The sequence below is a fragment of the Stylophora pistillata genome, chromosome 6 (genome assembly GCF_964205215.1).
Source record: "Stylophora pistillata chromosome 6, jaStyPist1.2, whole genome shotgun sequence".
Lineage (NCBI taxonomy): Eukaryota > Metazoa > Cnidaria > Anthozoa > Scleractinia > Pocilloporidae > Stylophora > Stylophora pistillata.
The window spans coordinates 34,344,891-34,364,890 of NC_142524.1; the positions used below are offsets into that span (position 1 = coordinate 34,344,891).

General features: G+C 38.1%; 2 protein-coding genes across 4 annotated transcripts in view; one reads left to right on the forward strand and one right to left on the reverse strand.

Moving 5' to 3' along the window:
• The first annotated feature begins 650 nt into the window (after positions 1-650).
• Positions 651-6,809, forward strand: LOC111318848 (uncharacterized). 3 transcript variants are annotated; one of them, XM_022921730.2, is made up of 3 exons: positions 651-770; positions 2,759-2,924; positions 3,207-6,809. In XM_022921730.2, exons 2-3 carry the CDS (start codon positions 2,780-2,782, stop codon positions 3,755-3,757), a joined length of 696 nt encoding a protein of 231 aa, XP_022777465.1. In that variant the 5' UTR covers positions 651-770; positions 2,759-2,779; the 3' UTR covers positions 3,758-6,809. The 3 variants fall into 3 exon arrangements, with proteins under 3 accessions (XP_022777465.1, XP_022777452.1, XP_022777459.1); XM_022921717.2 differs by lacking the exon at positions 651-770 and adding an exon at positions 2,152-2,305; XM_022921724.2 differs by lacking the exon at positions 651-770 and adding an exon at positions 2,312-2,563.
• A 1,634-nt stretch (positions 6,810-8,443) lies between these two features.
• LOC111319041 (WD repeat-containing protein 27) overlaps positions 8,444-20,000 on the reverse strand; it is a 20,313-nt gene continuing 8,756 nt past the window's right edge. Inside the window, exons 15-25 of the mRNA XM_088726141.1 lie at positions 19,142-19,237; positions 18,603-18,709; positions 18,191-18,280; positions 17,388-17,563; positions 16,781-16,917; positions 16,559-16,656; positions 16,052-16,173; positions 15,036-15,236; positions 12,527-12,625; positions 11,902-11,965; positions 8,444-9,945 (exon numbers count right to left, since the gene is read on the reverse strand). Coding sequence (XP_088582267.1) covers positions 11,903-11,965; positions 12,527-12,625; positions 15,036-15,236; positions 16,052-16,173; positions 16,559-16,656; positions 16,781-16,917; positions 17,388-17,563; positions 18,191-18,280; positions 18,603-18,709; positions 19,142-19,237 — 1,189 coding nt within the window. The 3' untranslated portion in view covers positions 8,444-9,945; position 11,902. The remainder of the gene's footprint in view (positions 9,946-11,901; positions 11,966-12,526; positions 12,626-15,035; positions 15,237-16,051; positions 16,174-16,558; positions 16,657-16,780; positions 16,918-17,387; positions 17,564-18,190; positions 18,281-18,602; positions 18,710-19,141; positions 19,238-20,000) is intronic.

Genomic DNA, 20,000 nt, shown 5'->3' on the forward strand with positions numbered 1-20,000 from the left:
CTCATAACGTCAAAAGTATGGCAGATAATTTTTTTATTTTCTGTTCAATTGTGCTACGAGCAAGCTGACAATAAATTAAGTAATTCCCAAATTATCTTTCGTGTTGCGCTCTTTCAGACAATAAACACACAGAAAGATGACTTCCAACCGCTAAACTGACATCATTTTAGCTCGAAATGATTAGGTAAACACGAGATGATGTTTGTGAATTAAAATTTTCTTAAGTCCATCGCGTGTTGTTTATTTTCAGCTTTGCCCAGCTTTTAATTTATTTTGCGTCTGAAATTACCGCACTGAGTTTCAAAGTTTTTAGTATCTGAATTAATATTTCATGCCATGTATATGATAGCAGTTTCAAAACTGGTGTAAATGATTTTTGGAGTTGAAGCAAATATAACATATTCCTTTAACGTTGTTCGCTGACATATTTGAATATCGCGTTAACATTTGTTTTAATTTTCCCTATGGATATTGCTCCTTTTAAGCGAGTGGATTTGTTATTGGAAGCCAGCTTAGATCAGCAAACAATGAATTTTTAATAAAGGAGATCTCCGTATTGTTTGGCATGTTATGAGATGTGAAAGTAATTCCCTATGCGAAATTCTATTGGATTTCTTTGTCACATCTGCAATTAGCTCTCGCTAATGAAATGCACCAGACTTTAATATTACACATGGCCACGCAGGGATTGCGAATAGAAATCGTAACTTTCTCTCTGAAACCTGATAAATATTTGCATCATATCAAGAACACCTCTCTACATTGATAAGGTGAGTTGAATTTGCTCCATCGCTTTTTTTTTTTTTTTTTTTTTAAAGTACGTCATCGATAGCAAAGCACGAGAAACTTAATTTTTTTAAGTTTTAGATCATGCAGCGTTCGATTGTTGCGTTAGAGGGTTTTCACTTTTGTACAAATTCAAATTATGACTTTTCGTCTAACAAATAATCTGATGATATCGGCGAGATGAAGTAATTTGTAGCGCTGGCACTTAGGAAGATCTTTTTTATTCGCAAATAATCAGTTTTCAATGCAATTGTTTTCCACCGTTTCTCTGGAATGATCCTGCTTAAAGATCGCAAACTGTAATATTTGCTCAACTGAGTGGGAGACCTCGACCAGCGAGGGTCGTGAATGAATCAGGATAAATTGTTGAGTTTATCTTGATTATTTGTCGAAACTGTTTCTCTTGATTCTTTGCATGTAAGATAACGCTTTTACTTAAATTCTTTCAAAACATATTTGTGTAATTTTTTTCCCGATATTTGTGCCGAATTAAATAAGAAATCGATAGTTTTGACGCATGCACTGCAATGAAAGATCGCAGTTTGTATGTAGAAAAGCTGCTGTCTACGTTTGATTGTTTGCCTTTATTTCCCATTGTATTTACACGTAAAGTACTGACTTATTATTCAGCCTCGGATGCTCTACACTCCCAGAAAGGATGCTACTGATTTTTTTTTCATCCGTTCATTTCAATTAGCTTTGGTGTACGTAATCGCTAAATTTCATTTTCTTCACATTTTCGTCGTAATTTTTAACCAGTTTCTTTACTGAATTAATTGGGAAAACTTTCTTCAATATCGCTGAGTAATGGTTATTTCTACTGAATAAAATATTTACGGAGAAAATCGCTAGATCGCTGATGTTAGCTGTATATCTTTTCCTAGTGAGACGAACGCAAGTTGGACTTTTTTCCTAGTTTGTTCTAAATCTTAAAAAAATGTGTAGAGATCTACTAAATGCAGGTCGTCCTGCGGAGTAGCAGTAAATTTACTAACACTTACGCTGTCTGGAAAGAAGAGATATTTATATTAATTCTATGTCTCATCAAACTCAAATCAAAATACACCCGCGCGATTTCTTATCGAAGAGTGGAAGTCTTTAATGACCTAATTATGTAACAAAAACATGGAGTGAAAAAGATCAATGCTCACATGAGTTTCATTTAAATAAATGATGCGTGCTTACAACCATTGCATAAAATATTTAGGATGAACCGATCGTAAAACGGGTAAAATCGCAAAAGCGACAATTATTATTCAAGCAACTATGCCTCTGGAATCCAACACTTCTGATTGGCTCGTTTTGACAAACAGCGACAGGTGTGTTGACAAGCTCTTGACACTAAAAACAATAGAGAAGCCCGCTCAATACAGCGAAAGCCAATCAAGTGTCGATTTATGACAAGGGTGGTGGTGCGAGGCTGTGTGTGAAACAGAGCATAGAGAAGTTTTCCTTTGAGACATCTGCCGCTGCTTGGTGAAAAAACATCCAGATTAGTTCCTCTTTATCTTCATTGAAGGTCTTACGGCTTTGATATATTTTTTTGTACGACTGATGATGCTTGGTAATTTGTGAAGCGTAGAAAAGCTTTAATGGGTTGGAATAATGGCACGCGAAAGCAACTTTCATTTTTAATGATTTTGATGGTTTTGATTAGTGTTTTGAGGACAACAAAGTGGAAAGGATGTAGCTTCATCAGTTTAATAGTAACCGAGGAAGTTTGTTCATTCAACTGCGGAATCTCTTAGCCTATTTACTCTCGTATTTGTTAGTGTAGGTATGTTTGTGATGCGGCGCCGATAAACCAATTTGAGAATGCGGTGTCAATATTTTTCCTTCGCCTTTTGCCGTCGCTGACAATGACAGTGCGAGTAACAATTTTTTTTTAACTTTTCATGAAAGCGGCGTTAAGTTTATGGTTCATCATGTCTATATTTACTGTCGACTAATAAATTCTCTTGTACAATTTTAGTTCTGATTTAGGCGATGTGGAATGACCCTTGTAATTCCCATGACAAATTTGTGGTCGTTTACGATGGAAGATCAATGTTTGGATGAAGACGAAACATTGCTGTCTGAAGAATGGGAAACTCAATCCGAAGAACTTAATTTCCTTTGTACTAACCCAGGGGAGGAAGGTAAGACAATTCTCATACATCTAATTGAATTCCCGTTTTCTTTTGAATCTTACAACAAAACCTTATTACGTATGAAAAGTGCAGCTAAAGGTTGACTGCATACATTCATCCCTAATTCGTATGCAGCGATCACCCTGCCTGATTTGTTTGAATTAAGCACGATTCTTTTGTGTTCTCTTGTTTAATTTTGCAAAGTTCGGCCTTGAAAAGGTCTTGGTCTATTTAAAAAGCACTTAATATTTGTGCCCTGACCTATTTACTTATTCATCTCCCGTTTCACAGATATTTATCGGATCAAAGAAAGAGGAATCAAAAGAAAAGAGTCCAACAAAGTTGTTGTAGAAAGCGAAAGTCCTGTTGTATCACTTGTTGATCAACGTCGCTTTATATTACAAGTCACTTTTGAAAAGTTACGTCGATTGGAAGATCCTGAAGCTTGTCTCAGGCGTACAGTTTTAATAAACAATACCTTGAAGATGCTTCACAAGCAAATTTACGCCGAGGAAAACCCGTTGGTTTGCGGCAGTGTGATAACTCTTCATCCAGCGGAGACGACCGCGAGAGAGGATTCTTCACCGCCACATCCTAAAGTGATAAGATTAAGTTTTGACAACAACGTGGCGACGGACGATTCCAGGACGAATTGTGTTGAAAACTCTTCTTTAATGGCGAGTGACAACTTGCGTAACAGTTGTACAATTTCTGACTCTTTCCCGGAGGATGTAGACGACGATGTGTTCGAAGATGCCGAAGAAATTGCTTGCGATAGAGAATCCTTGTTTGGCGAGCTGGACAGTGTTTTTCATAGCTACATATGTGCCTTGGAGACGTGAGTCTGAAATGGTTAGATACTTTGGAAATTACAAATGTTTGTAAAACTTCTGTTTATCGCACCTTGGAGTTATTTTAATTTATAGATCCTTCAAGGTCAACATATATTTATATATACGTATTGTACAAAGAGCAGATTATGTCGAGTGCATAAGATATCAAAGATTGTCGATCGAATAAGGAGATATTTTATGTATAAAATGGAAAAATTAACTTAATCAAACCAGCCATTAGAAAGTTATGAAGCCACAGATATTTGTGCTGTACGTTTTTGTACAAAATCACAATTTATATATCCTTGTAACATAGAGATCTTGTTTAAACGTAGTTCTTTGTTTGAGACGATGCAGCTAAAGATTTAACTTTACTTTGGTAATGAACGACTAACTAACTTTGGAAGGGGGTTTATCTCTAAACATGGAGAGGAAATCAGTGTTTTTCGTTCTCGCTGTGTATAAACAAAAAACATGGAAGGAAATAGTTTTCTTCGTGGAAATAGCTGCAGCATTTCATTCTTTTATGTGAGGTCACAACCTTCATTGAGTCTGAAACTATGCCAATAATGTAAATTAAAGAAAGATCAAAACTTCAAAGCCATTAATTCATTCCCATTTACTCAGTAATGGCTCAGTAATCTATTATCGATTGAGAGTGAACTGTTTCTGCTGCAGTGCGACCAAAAGCAGCACGTGCAACTGCCCTTACATTTGTCAAATTCAAAAGGACAATCGAAATTTTTTAGCAGTATGTTTACCATTAGAAGGCCGTTTTACACGTCTGTAGACACTGGCACCACTGGAAAACAGTATATTCTTTTGTATGCAGGTCCTTTTTAGGTAATGTTAAGTAATTCTACACATATGTAGCTATGGATAGAGTTTTCTCTGCATTGGTAAAATCCACACTCGATCGATTTTAAATCATATTTAAAATCCCTAAACGTTTTGTAGGGGGGATTGTTGTTGAAAGTGGCTTTATTGTCATGACGTTGTTTTCTCGGAATGTCATCAAGAGCGGTGTAATCATGTTTGTTTCTTCAGTTACACGCGGTTGTGTGAAACTAAAGATGGCAATTCAAATCTAATTAGTGAAGATGTTTTAAAACAACATCTTTGAATGCCAATATATATATTTCTTAAGTAGTTTCCTCCTCCTTTTGTGTAACTGGATTTTGATAAAATGCAAGGGTGTCTTTACTTGGGTTTGAATGGACTAAGGATTAAAAATTATTGTTTTAATTTTTTGTCAAAGAACATATACATGCCTCACTAGGGAAAGGCAAATTTATGGTAACAATAGGCTGGTGTGGTTCTCAATCAAAATGTTTCTTTTTTCTGTTTTAAGTTTTCAAATTGGTTTTTAAGAACTGCTTAGAACACCACATACTTCTACACTTTCCAGGTTTACTGTCATACAGTAATGTACTGCAACAAAAAAGATAAAAATCAAATTTAAAATGACTTACTAAAGGGGTATTTAAGAGTCGGGGGAGAAGTGACTGTTAGATCATTCTAGAGCAACTGAAAGATATAATATAAAAATGCATTGCTTCTTAGTGAATTAAAAGGGTGTACATGTACAGTTGTATACATATGAATGTATGTTTAATGTATGGTAGTGGTCTGAACTTTCAAATTGTATAGTTTGTATTATTTGTAAGAGTTGTTTTATCGGAATCTAACAACTTGATCTATCATATTTAGACGCATTTAATTTAGTAATTTATAATCATGTTGAGGTCCTCTTGATAAGTTAAGTTATGGATTGTGCATCTTTCACATTGCAATGCAAGAGAAAGATAAATTTTTTTTTTAATACAAGAATTATGGGATCAGCATTCAGTTAATTTAATTCTTTTCTTGTTCTATGTTATCAGCAATGACTTGGTGGGAAAAAGCCATTATTTTTAAAAGAAAAAAATTATTTATGTCCATGTTATATGTTTCACAGTTTGTTTTATGTTACAACACTTAATGTTTCATAACACTTAAACAATTTTATCATTTTGCTACCAGGAAAGTTTTTTGGGCTGAGAATCTAAATCAAAGCTTTGTAGTCTGGGTTAGTATGTTATAATCTTGCTGAAAAAGTTTTGGTCAACAGTTAATTGTTTTCCTAGTACTTAATATGTGATGTTCTTTTACCTTAGTTTACTGCAGTGTTTTTTTTTATTTCTAAGTGTGTCTAGAAAAGAGGTTCCTGATTTTTGGCTTTCATTTCCAGAGAGCTGAAGTTTTGGTTCGTGTAATGCCAATTTTTACTTAATGTAGTCAATACCTATTCCTAATTTTGATCACATGAGAACTGTGTAGGTTTAAGGTGCACTTTGCAGTCACGTTTCAGATCTCTTGAAATGATCTTTCTGAAGACATGCAAGGTGATAATGGAGAGATCAGCACTGCATTTATGTGAAATGGCAAATGTCAGCTTTCCCTCACGCTTCACATAAAGCAGCAGCAACTGTACTGCTTTAGCTTTGTGTGAACTCATGTCATGGTATATTTGAAGGTGCCCTTGTATGACCTAAGGGAACAGTTTTGATGCACTTTTTCCAGCAATTAACTTCTACTCTGTGACAGAAAAAGTGGAGAAAATCTTACATACTCAGCAAATGCAAAACAGGTTACTTCCATGTAGAAACAGTATTTAAAGTGCAACTGGCCAACGTGGAAAATGGTGGGGAAAGCATGGTCATGTGGTCACATGCCATTCACGTTTCACTTAAATGCAGTGCTAAGTCTCTCTATCCTTTAAATTTGATATGTAATGCAAAATTATCTATTTTGTGTTTGTTCATGTAGCTTGAACTGCAGTGTTCTCATGTAATTGAAAATGAAAGTTAGAAAATGTAGTTCAGTCAACACTTAATCATTTTGTTAAATTTCCACCTTTACAATAGCAATTATTAGATTAACTTTATACTATGATAATTTGATTACTAGTAACCAGCTTATCCACACAGCTAAATTTAATTCCCCTGTAAGTTAATTGTTGATGATGTTTAGAGTGCAAAATGGCTCAGCTCTTTATATATTAAACTATTTTAAACATTTATACCACTTCTTACGTAAAAATTTTTCAGAAAAATCTACTGTATGAAAATTGTGAACTTAATAAAACGGTCACATATTTCATTAGAGGATATCTTTTAAAGCATACAATCCAGAGGTAAAGCTTGTTCAAATATCTCCTGTTCCATATGGAACAAAGAGAATACTTGTATGTGGATGTATTTTTTTTAATCTGGAGCCCTTTTGATTGAATAATTGAGATTTGTGAAACCAGACCCAGTTGATCACCTCCAGACAAACTGGAACAAACTATGTAAAATACTAAATGAAGTGCTGGGGAGAATTAACTGTGAACACAAGCCTAAGCATGGGAAACTTCAACAGACCAAGTTATGATAATGTCCCATTTAGCAACCAAGTGGTTGAAAAGATTAAATTTTTAGACTAATTACAGAGCACAGGAAACCAACATTAATAATGCAATCCTGGAGAACACTCCACACTGTTTAACAGTTTCCCCCACCTTGGTTGAAGCGATTTTATGCAAAAATCTTATTTACAATGACAGTCACCTCTGCATTGGTGCCACCCTTTCATCACCTTGATCAAGTTTGTCTGAGGTGCTTTAGCAATCTCTTTTTATCTGAGAATTAGGCTTAGGAAGTAACACAGCAGAGTCCAACAATTACTGGACAACTTTTTTCCCTGTCTTACTCAAGTGTTCATGCCTTAGATTGCACCACTTTGCCCAATGATATACATATTGTCCCCAAGGGGATGGACATTTTGGAATATTTGATGTGTCAACATTATTTAGATGGGAGGGTAGTCTGCATGATTTTGCTCTGTATGAGTCTTGTGCAAACCATTGTATGAAAATGGTACAGGTTGAAATAATGCTAAATTTTGAGGGAGACTTGAGGGAAACATCCCAGCTAGCTCAATTGGTTAGAGCGCCGCATTGTGTTGTGTGGGAGGTTGATGGTTCAAGCCCTGGCCAGACCAATACTCATGGTCTTAAAATAAGTAAGGAGAATTTGCTACCTTTCTATAATCAAAAAATGGATAGATATTCTAGTCTTCTCGGATAAGGATGAATAAACTGTGGGCCCTGTCTCCTGCAGGGTCAGGGGTAGGAGATGTTAATTTCCCACGCACGAGATTACTGTGTAGTGGATGTCCTCTCCTGGGGTGGGAACTGGCCCTGAAAAGCCCCTATGGGGAGTGGTCAAGTAATGTATGTATCTACCCAAAGATATTATTCAAAAGAGCGGGTCATTACTTTAAGGTTAGATAAGGGCAAAAAGACAAAGATCAAATGTAAACCACTTTTTCAATATCAACCCAGGGTGGATCTTACAAAACCACAATTGTCATTGTTGCTGGTTTTAGTTGGACAGACGTGTGTGTTAATGACAATAAACTCTAGGTGATGTGAACCTGAAGGGAATTTGCCTCAAGTCAGCATTAAAAGCAGTTGACTCTGACACCCACTCAAAGTCCTGCACCTTTTAAAGACTTGTCTTCATGCAGGTGACCATGAGTCCAAGGAAACCTCTTAATTTATTTTTAAAAATTGTTTGCAATGTTTATCCTTTCTGTACTGGCTTGATCTCTTCATTCACGGGGTTTACTTTACATGAGAATGATCTTTAGATGCCATCAAAGCTTCAACTGTTCAACAAGTTAAAATTTATTGAACAATTTCTTATTCATTAAAATGAATTAAATCAATGTGTAGAATAAAATTATTGTAACAAACTAATCTAGTTCAGAGTCATTTAAGCCATTTCTCTAGCAATTGTCATATGCAAAAATCATAACTTAACAAAACATCAAGAAGATGAAAAGGTCACATGATTTACTATGTTCATTAAGCGGTCTAGCATGCAGCTTCCATAACTATTCAATTCATAAAATATTCTTTAACTGATAACTTCCCCGTATGGATAACAAGTAGTTATTTAGCTGTAGACTACACCTTAAAGGCTCGCAAAACTTACAAAGCTTAGCTTGACGAAAAGTACATATTTCATGTCATATAATACAGTATAAATTACCTACAAATATGCTGAAAAAATACTCTCTTCTTACGACTTCAAATACATGTCCAAATTCACATAAAATATTCATTTTGCATTGCATATAAAAAGTTGTGGATTCTATCGGCAGTGCCGACTATAAATAACCTAATGCCCACAAGCTGAAACTTATACAACTTTTGAGAAAATTTCTTTACTTTCTTTTCTCTGAATAGATTCTATCCATTAGACTTAAATTTGCAACGAATTGAAATAAACAGCATTCACGTTTTGGGCGCTGTAAAAATTATAGCTATTTAAGATCCCACTAAAATTTGCATAACTTGGTCTAGATCGTCAAAATTATGTTCGTTTGCTCGCTCAAGCTTAACGCTGTCACTACATCTACTGGGCAAACTCCGCGCTGCCACACTGGTTGATCCAAGGTTCCACACGCTGCAAAACTCGTCAAAATCAATCGGGAACGATCCGTTTGGAACGTCGAAGTCATAGAGCGAAACGTCAACGTCCTTAAACTCCAGTTCTTCGGTTAATTCCAGTCCCAGTAGACTACCGCAAGTGAATTCTCGAATGATTTCTTCCGAGTTGGAGGTGACCGCTCTCTCACGTTCCTCGAACCCCGGGGTATTGTTGTTCGAATCGGCAGCAGAGCGCGTTAAAGGGTTTTGAGTGAGTAGTTCTGATTTTTCTTCGAGTAGTTTAGAATTTTCCCTGTCCAGCTCAAGTTCTTTAACCATTTTGTCGCCCAGAATATTTAGTTCTTGTTCAAAAGTTAGAGAACTTTTCGAAGTTTCACAGGCGTCGCGTGATCGCGTGCCGATATTTAGACCAGGGCGATTCGTTGGTTCGTGCATGTTGACTACTCGAGCGAACGTTTTCTCGTCGCTAGGTCCGTTCAAATCATTTGTTTCTAAACTCCTCCGCTCTTCTCTGATGTCTTCTTCGATGAGACGAAGCGTATTAGAGATAAGAACGGTTTTGAAGAGGATGGGCTCTGGCCGTGTGAAACTTTTCTGCAACTTGCAGATCGAAATATTGAACACTGTTTGTCGTTGAAGACTGCGGCCATGCACCTCATCATCGCCGTCAACTTCGGTAAGCTTGCGTTTAACTCCGTGTACACGTTCTGTTATCATCCTAAAAGAAGAGAAAATGATTAAGGTGAGCAACAACTAACACGGGGTGTTTGTTTGACATTCTCGTATGGCTGCAATACGGTAAACTGTAAAACGCAATCGTACGCACAAAAAAGCCGCTGGTCTTGCATAAATCCGTTCCTAATCAAAGTTGCGAAATTCAAAACGGACTGATAACGGCATGGACAAAATATAAGTTTGCACGAGTGTCCGGAAGATTGTTCGCTCCATAAAAAGTCGGAAACTAAATCGTCGCAGTCCGAGGTGGCAACATTGTCGAAGTTCAGCAGGTAGATGAAGTAGTGCTCTAATCAGTTGACAACTTACCGACTGTCAACGGGGATTTCGCAGATTTTAGTCCGTTTTCTTGCAGATACTGATATGCTGAATGTCACGCTAGTATAAAAGCTCGCGAGAAAATTCCGAAACGGCTCAAGCACTATCTTTAACAAACAATAAAAGAGGATAAAACGGTATTCGCGAGAGATACATTGACCGGCCAGTATTGCCTGACTTTTTTTTCCCTTCCTTCCCCAAGTTCAAGCATCGAGGCCGCTGACGTCACACGCCTTTTTTGGGCAATAATGACAGGTATCATTCACAGGTATGCCATATTTGGGGGAATGTAACGTCAACAATGATTTCAACTTCCTCCTTTAATTAGTGCAAATCACACTTTCGCTTTCGCAATGAAAATTTATGGAAAACAATCCGGGAAAAATAAAGTTGAAGACCCTCACCGTTATAACCAGTCTTAACGAAATAGTGCAAGAAAAAAACAGTCCAGTGGATAAGCAAACGAATCTCCACGACCGGAAATAAAACAAAAGCAGAATTGTAGCTATCCAGATCGAGATCGATCCGAGACACAAGTAAATATTGCTTAAGCCACAGAAACATTTCACAGATTACGAAGTTTGGACATGAAATTTTGTATAGCAGGATATTTAACCATGTATTGCTTATAAGGTTAAAATTAATCGAAAACAAGCCTGCAGATTTCAAAGTGAGCTGGAAGAAGGCGATCGAATAGCCCACCAGTTCCGTTACTTTGAAATGTGGGTTTTCTCTTTTAGCCTACTCGATCCATGTAGCAATGGTCTTCAAGTGGTATAACAGAATATTAAACCGCCATCTTTTCCATATCTAATATTTTTGAGATAACAAAACAAATCTGCGCTAGATGATAAACTTTGGGAGACGTGACGTGGCAAAGCAAACAAGCCTTAACCGATCTCGAGAAGTGAGGGTGTGCACGTCTATTTGATTTGACAAGAGGAAAATTATGACCACGTCCCACGAGCTCCCTACAAGACTGCAAAACAAGTGGCAAGAAAATTCTGCATGATACAGTTTACGTGGATTTGGTGCATTTGACGGATTTTCCACGATCGCGGAAATAAGTTTCCGCAGGAAAATAACAATCGTGAAGTATAAGGTGGCCCAAAAATTTAAACACTTTCAGTACTATAAAATCACTCTATTGTTGTGTCAGGTCTTTGGGCAGTACGGGATACTTCTTAACATAAATTGATATTCAGAAAAATTTTTCTAGCATGCAGAGTCTGCTGTAACTCAACATATAAACGGAAATCGCGAAAAATTTTTCCCAGCAGAAGTTTTCTTCATCTCGCAAAGATTTGTTACAACAACTGATAGTGAAAAAGACACCAATCTTCAAAATATATGTCGAGCTAAATTTTAAAGGACTGGATTTTTTTTTGTATTCGATTTAATATGAGCTAAGGTTAATACGTCAGTTTTCAAAACAAAAACTATTTTTCTTCGGAAAGTAGGTTTCAGACCTGAAGGACTGTTGAAACGGATCTTGAAAGTCTTTCGACATTACGACATTAAATCATATAAGCGAATCAAAACTCAGATTTGATCTTCCTTTTCTCGACAAATCCTGCTATTTTCACCTACGCTCGTTACCCATAAACATTGCCACACTTACCTCAAACCTGTTTCCGTGATCCGGAGTAAAACCGTAACCGTCCGTCCAGGGAAGCCGTAACAAGCTGTAATGAACAATATTACACGAGTCAATGAACCGCTTGCTTATTTACAGGACTTTACCTGACGCTAGATTAACAATGACTAATAAGAAGGGCTACAAACATAGAAAGCAAAATTACTTTTTTTAGTTTCCCCCAACAGCGGATCAATCAAAGATTGGGTTGAGGCAGCCAGCGGAATGAAATGTGGGCTGATGTTTTGACTCATATTATTTCTTTGCCTCCTTTACTCGGTTCTTAAGAGGGGGGGCGGTATTGGCTGGTAATTGATTCCGAGCTATAAACGGGATGTACCTTTGTTTTCAAATATTACTAGTTTACGGTTATTTGACATCTCCAACTTTTCTCTAAAACTGACCCTGCTACAAAACATCGAAATCGGATGCGGATGCGATCTAAACCCAATAGATACTAAAAATCACAGCCGCTTTCAAAAGCGTCTAGACCTTCCCTTCTCTCGAATTAAAAAGCCAAATCAGTGTGCAATGAAGGCTCACAGATATGTCAGACATACAAAAAGTGTCGATCACATATCTTAGAGAAGAGAGCTCCCGGCCTTAACACCTGAGGTTGCGCAGGATGAAAAGCTACTTCCGACACCACGTCCGTATGCCCAGTGAGCCGATGACAAAATGTGTTCCCTCGAATGTCGTACAGGTACGCCTGAAAAGAAAAAAAAACTTGTGTACGTTTTCTTAGGTTAATAGACATACGTCGATACTGACGAAACGATGGAGCTTCTATAACTGGAATTCGAACATTTTTTCTCGTTTTTCTCGTCACATGAAAGTAATTTCCCAGAGCTCTCAATCCTGGGTTTTCACCACAGACAAGCTAATATTGCCCGGAGATTTGACTCTCGACTTCTTGTCATTCTGAAATCGGGATATTACTGTTTTTTTCCTAGCGTCGCACTGGAGTGATTCTTAAGAGCATCCGTTTACATTACACAGTCACACTCTAAAATTTGACCACAACAGAAGACGACGCAAACTCTGAAACCGAACTTTAAAAACGACAAAAACGTATTTGAGTGAAATAACCGTTACTGAAATTTCTGTTCTCAACTGACCTTTTCTTTCGGCTCGTAGGCTACACCGCGTATTGGCTAACGTTAATACTTTTTTTCGTTTCGTATTTATCGACTTCATTCAGTATTGATGTTTACGGAGAAATTCGTCCAAGGAGATAGGTTCCATCTTACAAACGGCTAGACTAAAAAAATAACGCCCACTCGGGTGACTCATTCATTCATTCATTCATTCCTCCGCTAAATACAGGTGTTTATTCATGGAACAAAAAGTAACAGGATGGGAGAGGCTTGTAATGTTGGGCGTCGCCTACTTCCCACGCAACTGCGCCGGCATAAAATCATCAACAGTTAAGCATTTTACAGCTTTGAAAATAAAAACTATTTCGAAATATTTCTTCCCTCGCAAATAAAATGGTAGGCGTAGTATATAGTTCAGCAAGAAAATTTCTAAGTAAGCCTTTTTTTGAAAGACATGACAAAAAAACCCTCTCAGTTCGCAAAAGTATGATTCGATGATTTCGACGTTTGGAACGCTTCAAAACAAATCAATAACGTCAGCGGTTGAGAGCGGGCTAAATTACTCTAAAGAGGCTACATTTAAAGATATATGCTGAGGTACACGAAGAGTCAAGTATATGTGATCATGATCATGTTTTGGCGACATGCGCTTATCTGTCAAGAATGTCAAAGCAGAACACTTTTTATTTCGATTCATACCGAACATAAAATGTTGAAAAACAAAAGTTTTTTTCGGGTGCACTATCATACCGCAAACTGATCAGCTTTGTTGTTTATTAAGTATTACAGAAGTATCTCTCACGATAAACAGCCTTAAATGCATTCATAACATAACCAACGTAAAGCGCGTGCTCTGATTGGTCAATTCAGTGTCCCTCATTTGCCCCGGCATGGGTGTACGCTGCTGACGTGAGCAAATGGAAAGACCATTTTTCCGCGCGCGCTTGTTTTTTCTGGCCGCGTAAGATTTGTTAAATAAAAGGGAACTCGTTAGCTACAATGTATCAACGTTATGTTATAAAACAAATGGTAAACACCACAGCGTACACTATTGAGTTATGGATGCACTTGGGAGGTTTGCTAAGCACTCAAGAAGCTAAAGTCGCTCTCGGCTATCGCCTCGCGCGACTCTTACGCTTCTTTCGTACTTAGCAACCTCCCGCGTGCATCCATAACTCAATAGTGTACGCTGTGGTGTTTACCATTTGTTAATCTGTAGTGTTGTTTTCATTTTCGCACATAAACAAAATTTCCGACATAATTACCGCAAGGGTATCTTAAGGGATTCACGTGGTCCGTAAGCAGTAGCACGGGACATGAACGTCTAAACGGTATACGATTACCATAACATTATGCCTTCTGAAGTTTCCCTTTGATACTCTTTTATTTTCTTGGTTAGATCTTCTAGCCAGCTGATTTTTGCTAATGCATCGAAATCAATCGTGACTATGCCATTTTTCAATTTTAATTTGCATTTGACGTTTGCTCGGAAAGAAATTTCCTTAGTTCTCTGTCAAAAAGAAAATTAAAAGAAAAATAATAGCGACAACAAGCTGAAATAATATTAAGAAAAAAAGAACCATATACCAAAACAAACCGTGATTACCGTGCTCAAACAATAAACTGAAATACTCGTCAAGCTAAGCATTAAATTATAATTTTTCGCTTTTTTCTTTCATTTGACTTACCCATGTTGAGTAAATAGATTGCGTAATTCGATAAGCGCATTTTATAGATCGGCGGCTTTCTTCTATTTCCTACGCTAGACACTGGATAACGAGGTTTGGGTTCGAGTCTCGGCCGGGTTAAATTGTATTTAGATTTTAGACAAGACGGAGCTTTTCTACTCTTAGGAAGGAAACCTGGTACGTTACAACGGCTCACCCGCAAGAGACTGGCTTACAGTGAAAAGGAGTAACTGTCTGATCGCTATTGCAAACTGAATAAGGTGCGACAGTAATGCATTCTTAATATCATTAAAAAGAGATATTCTTTTCAAAAAAGAATTTCGCAGATTCATACCGATCTGTCCTCAGAACCAGTTGCAATGAATCTTGCACACGGACTGATAGCCACCCCGATTGGCTGTGATCTGTTCACGTGGCCATCATACCGGCGAACGCACCTGTTAGTGCGCAAGTCCCATAATTTGATTCCATCAGTAACCGCAGCTGTCAAGAACAGGTCGTAAGCGTTTGGAGGGTGCGAGACAAACATGGAACCCTAAAATCAAATCCACACAAAAGGGGGAGCAGAAATCAAATAAACAGATCCGTCAATGTTGTACAAACAGGCATTAAAAGTGAGTAATTGTTGAGGACAGCGAGATTCTCTAGGGATTCAAGTTTTGGGAATCCCACGGGAGATTTCTGCGATTGTTTGGAAACGTTAAACGCATTCGTAAAAGGGATAATAGGCGTATAGAGCGCTCTCCACATTTTCACTTTTTTTGGCAGGGGGGAGGGGGAGAGGAGGGAAGGGGAAGTTATATTTTAAGCATTGGACTCTCAGTATAAGGACACACTGTTAGATTAAACATGAACTCTAAAGCTTAGTCACCAAACCTACAATCAGTGTCAAAATTAGATTACATGTCACGTTAGATTACACATCACGTTAGATTACACATCACGTTTGACGACACGTTTGAAGAATTCCATTTATGTGAAGAATAACAGTCCTGTTTCTATCGCATTATAAACAATTATTGGATTCGGTTTTTGTGATATCCGGAATAATCAAGGTCTCGGTTAGTGTTATCAGCCTCAGCCTTCGGCTTCGGCTGATAACACTTACCTCGACCTTCATTATTCCGGATATCACAAAAACTGAATGCAATAATTGTTTATTAACAACCCCCTACCCCCTTCAATGTTGGCTAAAAGTTAATGGAATCACGAGGAAACATTGTTTTAGGGGAAAGAGGGCGAATAGATCAACTTAACGAGAGCAAAAGAGATCAAACTGAAGTAATAGGGGGTTGAAAAGATCAATGTGTTAACAATTTTGTCACCGATTATACCGACTTTAGGACCTACCTCATTCTGACATATCCTGTGTACGGGGCGAGTGTGAGCATCCATGACCACTCGGACAGTGCGAGCCGCGTTCATATCAAAAACCTGGATTGACTTGTTGGAACCACAACACAACACTATATCTGGAGCGTAGGTCAAGGAAATCATTAGTGACGCAGCTAAGGTTTAGTTTTATAACAAATTGGTAAATCACCATTCTGCTTAAGATTCTGAATAAAAGCAAAGAAAAAAAAATCAAATCAAACACTTCCTTCTGCAAGATTTGAGCGATACAGAAGGTTGATGCTTTTATAGTATTATATACTTTGGGAAAAAAAAAAAGATGCAATCAAATTAAAGAAATAGGAGAGACAAAAAGCATACAAATGGCGGTCAAGCCGCGAAGAAATCATGCGTGTCCTTTGAGTGTCGTTCACTGAGGTGTGAAAGAGCTCTTTGAACTCGTAAATGGACCTGAATGGAACTTCTTAGAAGTTTTTACTGAAGTTTCACATTACAATAGGATACAGGAGTGAAATCCGTTGATGGCAGAGAAACAGGTAATTTGTTGAGCCCTTTCCTGCTGAAATATTTTCACCAACTTGTATTTATTGTTTGTTTGATATCTGCATACAAAAATGTGTTATTAGTGTAGATCCTAAAAAGAAAATGTTCAAATAAAACTGCAATGTGAGCAGCATTCAGATTTCAAACACTATACTGTTTTACGCCTCAATACGCTGACCAGACCTTTTAACGTCATCTTTTTGCCCGGTATCAATGTGGTACTTGTACATGTGAAGGCCGTTGCCACTGGCCAGAAGGACAAATTTGTCAATATAGTAAAAGTTAGCTTGAGTTATTTCCTTGGAAAACGGAGGATTATCCTGTCGAAGAGGAAGATATTAACATTAGATCAATGAATAGCGAAGGGAAAAATTGCTCTAAAAGCATGAACAAGATACACATCAAAGTGAAAGCCTCAGTAAATTTGAAGACGGTTTCGAGCGCGTGGAAGCATATACCTGGTCTAGGGGGGTGGGGCAGGGAAGGCCTTGAAAATGGTTAGAAATGGCGAGGAAAAAATAAGCTAGAAGAACAGTGGGCAAGCTTGAAGCTTGTGATGAAAAGGACAAGGAGATTATCAACTAATAACTTGACAGGACTGTAACCATTGCTAGTGTAAAATGCGGGAGAGCTAGAGGGCCAAAAGAAGACTACAAAAAGGAAACATTTAAGATTTGTCTGATTTCAGCATGCCGGTCAGATTTGTAAAGGAAAAGAACAGGTAATACACCAAAGACAGAGCCAAAATATGACTTTTGATACTTTATGGGTAATTATCATGTATGCAAACCTTAACATTTGTAGAGTTAGTAAGTTCTGATGCAAAGTTATGATTGACAGATGAAAATGTCATCCCAGGATCCGAGTGGGCGGAGCTCCACAGTTTGACAGTCTTGTCACTTGATGACGTCATAAGCCAGCGACTGTCATGACTGAAGCTAACACTAGTCACTGATCCGTCATGTCCTTATAACAGAGAAAAGAAAGGAATGGTGCGAGTCACATTTGTTGGAGAGTTTACCAGTTATTCTGTTTTTGACAAGGAATTCGCCTTGCTGGAGGGCGGTGCAATCAGTCATTTCACAAACCTCGCCCACCAATCAGTCGATGAATCAGTTAGTCAACCAAACTCAATCAATCAACAAACCAATCAATCAATCAATCAATCGATCGATCGATCGATCTCTGAGCCCGTTCGTATTTCCCTATCTCAGAGAGTAAGTCACTCATTCAAAAGTTTTGTTGGCCTCATTTCAATGTGGCAAATGTAAAAGAATTTTCAGCTTAAAACAAAGACAACGTTTGAAGAGCCAATAAAAATGGAGACTACAGAATAATCGAATATTCTACACTAAAGAATATCGTGTATTTACAGCCACTTATTCCGGATCAATGCAACAGTTGCCATATTTCGTTGACGCTTGTTTCCTTGCTTCAGTCATCCTCTTATACCATTAATTACAAAACGACAACGAGATATAAATCATTTTTTAATTCTTCAGGTAGCAGCCCTTCCTTAGCTCTATCCTTTGACATGAACTCACTCAGATTAAGCATCGCCATGTAGTTAAAAACTTAACAGCACTCTCTGACCTGTAAACACTGTCTCCTTGCTTGAGGGTGGAGGTCTCATCATATGAACACTTTTATTAGCCAAACCACAAGCGATGTGCTTTCCATCGTCTGCATGTGTAAACAGAGGAGGTGAAACAGTTTTACTTTGAAAAACATCTACCGTTCTTTTGACGTCGACAGTGCTCTAACTAATGGTATGTTTTCCTCTCTTCCTATTAAAAGGTGCTATTTTTTTCCGACGCTCAACACTTGTCACAGTTTTTGTCGCACGTCTTTCATGTTTTCCAGCGCTTTCTATTGGTTGGATGTCTTGACTGCGTTATCACACGCTTCGGTAATTAATAGATTATCTTCTTTCCATTGGGTATTTATTCATTGGATCGCTACTAAGGTAACTTTAAATCTTAAACACCCCTTTTTACAAGCGTACCTGAAAACACGATGCAGTTGATGGGGGCTGGTTTCTCAGTAAGCGAAAGTTTATGCTGCAAGTCGGTCGGTGCTTCGCTATCCATAGGGTACTCCTTTAATGACGCCCTTGGAAAAATTCAAAGACATCAGTCTTTCAAATTTCAGAGGCTAAAAATCTTACCAGCGAGCGTCGCTAGTTCCCTATCCGATGATTCAAAATATGTTGTTAGTGATGACGTTTCTTACACATTCAAACAAATCGAGCTTTGATTTTTGCCTTGTGTTCCTAATGGCAAGGAAGCATTTCCAGGATAGCGAAAGCAATGTCATTGTTGTGGTATGGACGAAAAGGGGGTTGATCAAGACTGAGAAAGTAAGCAGATCATTTTGCTCTTATTGTTCAGCGAGAAAAACGAAACAATCTGGAGTTTATTAAACTTCTCAAGGGAGACACACTATCTCATTGTAATCTATTCTCGCCGACATCTCTTGCTTCATACCGATAGGTATCACATACAGCTACCTATCTATTCATTATTTGCAAAATTCTTTACTTACCCAGAGCAGAGAGAGGTAGAGGCCGCTTTCTTCAACGGGAATGCCGAAGCTTTTTTTGGCTTTGAAGCGCTTGTGCTCGGTGAAAACATTTTGGATCTGTTAAAATGAAAATAAATAAAGGTGGCTGTACAAGATGGGTTTAAATTGAACAACAACAAACATATGAAACATATGAGTGAACTGCGGTTATGAGACGTATATAAGAACGATCCTTCGCAGTAAAGCACTATTTGAGCAATAGTGGAAATCAGACCAATTCGAATTCGTGGTTCGAATCCCGTACAGGCCTGAAATTTTTTTCAGGTCTGATTTCCACTATTGCTCAAATAGTGCTTTACTGCGAAGGATCGTTCTTATATACATGGGTTTAAATTATAACATCGGTGCAACAAAACTACTAAAAAGTTGTTTTTAAGGAGGACACATACCGAAGTAAGAGACTCGTCATTATTTATCACCTAGGGAGTAGAGGGAGGGGGGAGGATTTTGAGGATCACATGTTTTCTTAGGGGAACGCGGGAGTGGGATCAGTCGTCGCTGACAGAGTATACGGGAGGAGAGGGAGGGGGGAGGATTTTGAGGATCACATGTTTTCTTAGGGGAACGCGGGAGTGGGATCAGTCGTCGCTGACAGAGTATACGGGAGGAGAGGGAGGGGGGAGGATTTTGAGGATCACATGTTTTCTTAGGGGAACGCGGGAGTGGGATCAGTCGTCGCTGACAGAGTATACGGGAGGAGAGGGAGGGGGGAGGATTTTGAGGATCACATGTTTTCTTAGGGGAACGCGGGAGTGGGATCAGTCGTCGCTGACAGAGTATACGGGAGGAGAGGGAGGGGGGAGGATTTTGAGGATCACAT

Excerpts from the sequence above, each read along its gene's own strand:
- LOC111318848 (XM_022921730.2), top strand. The coding sequence starts at position 2,780 with ATGACCCTTGTAATTCCCATGACAAATTTGTGGTCGTTTACGATGGAA. Across the intron at positions 2,925-3,206 it reads TACTAACCCAGGGGAGGAAG|ATATTTATCGGATCAAAGAA; the intron begins GTAAGACAATTC and ends CCCGTTTCACAG.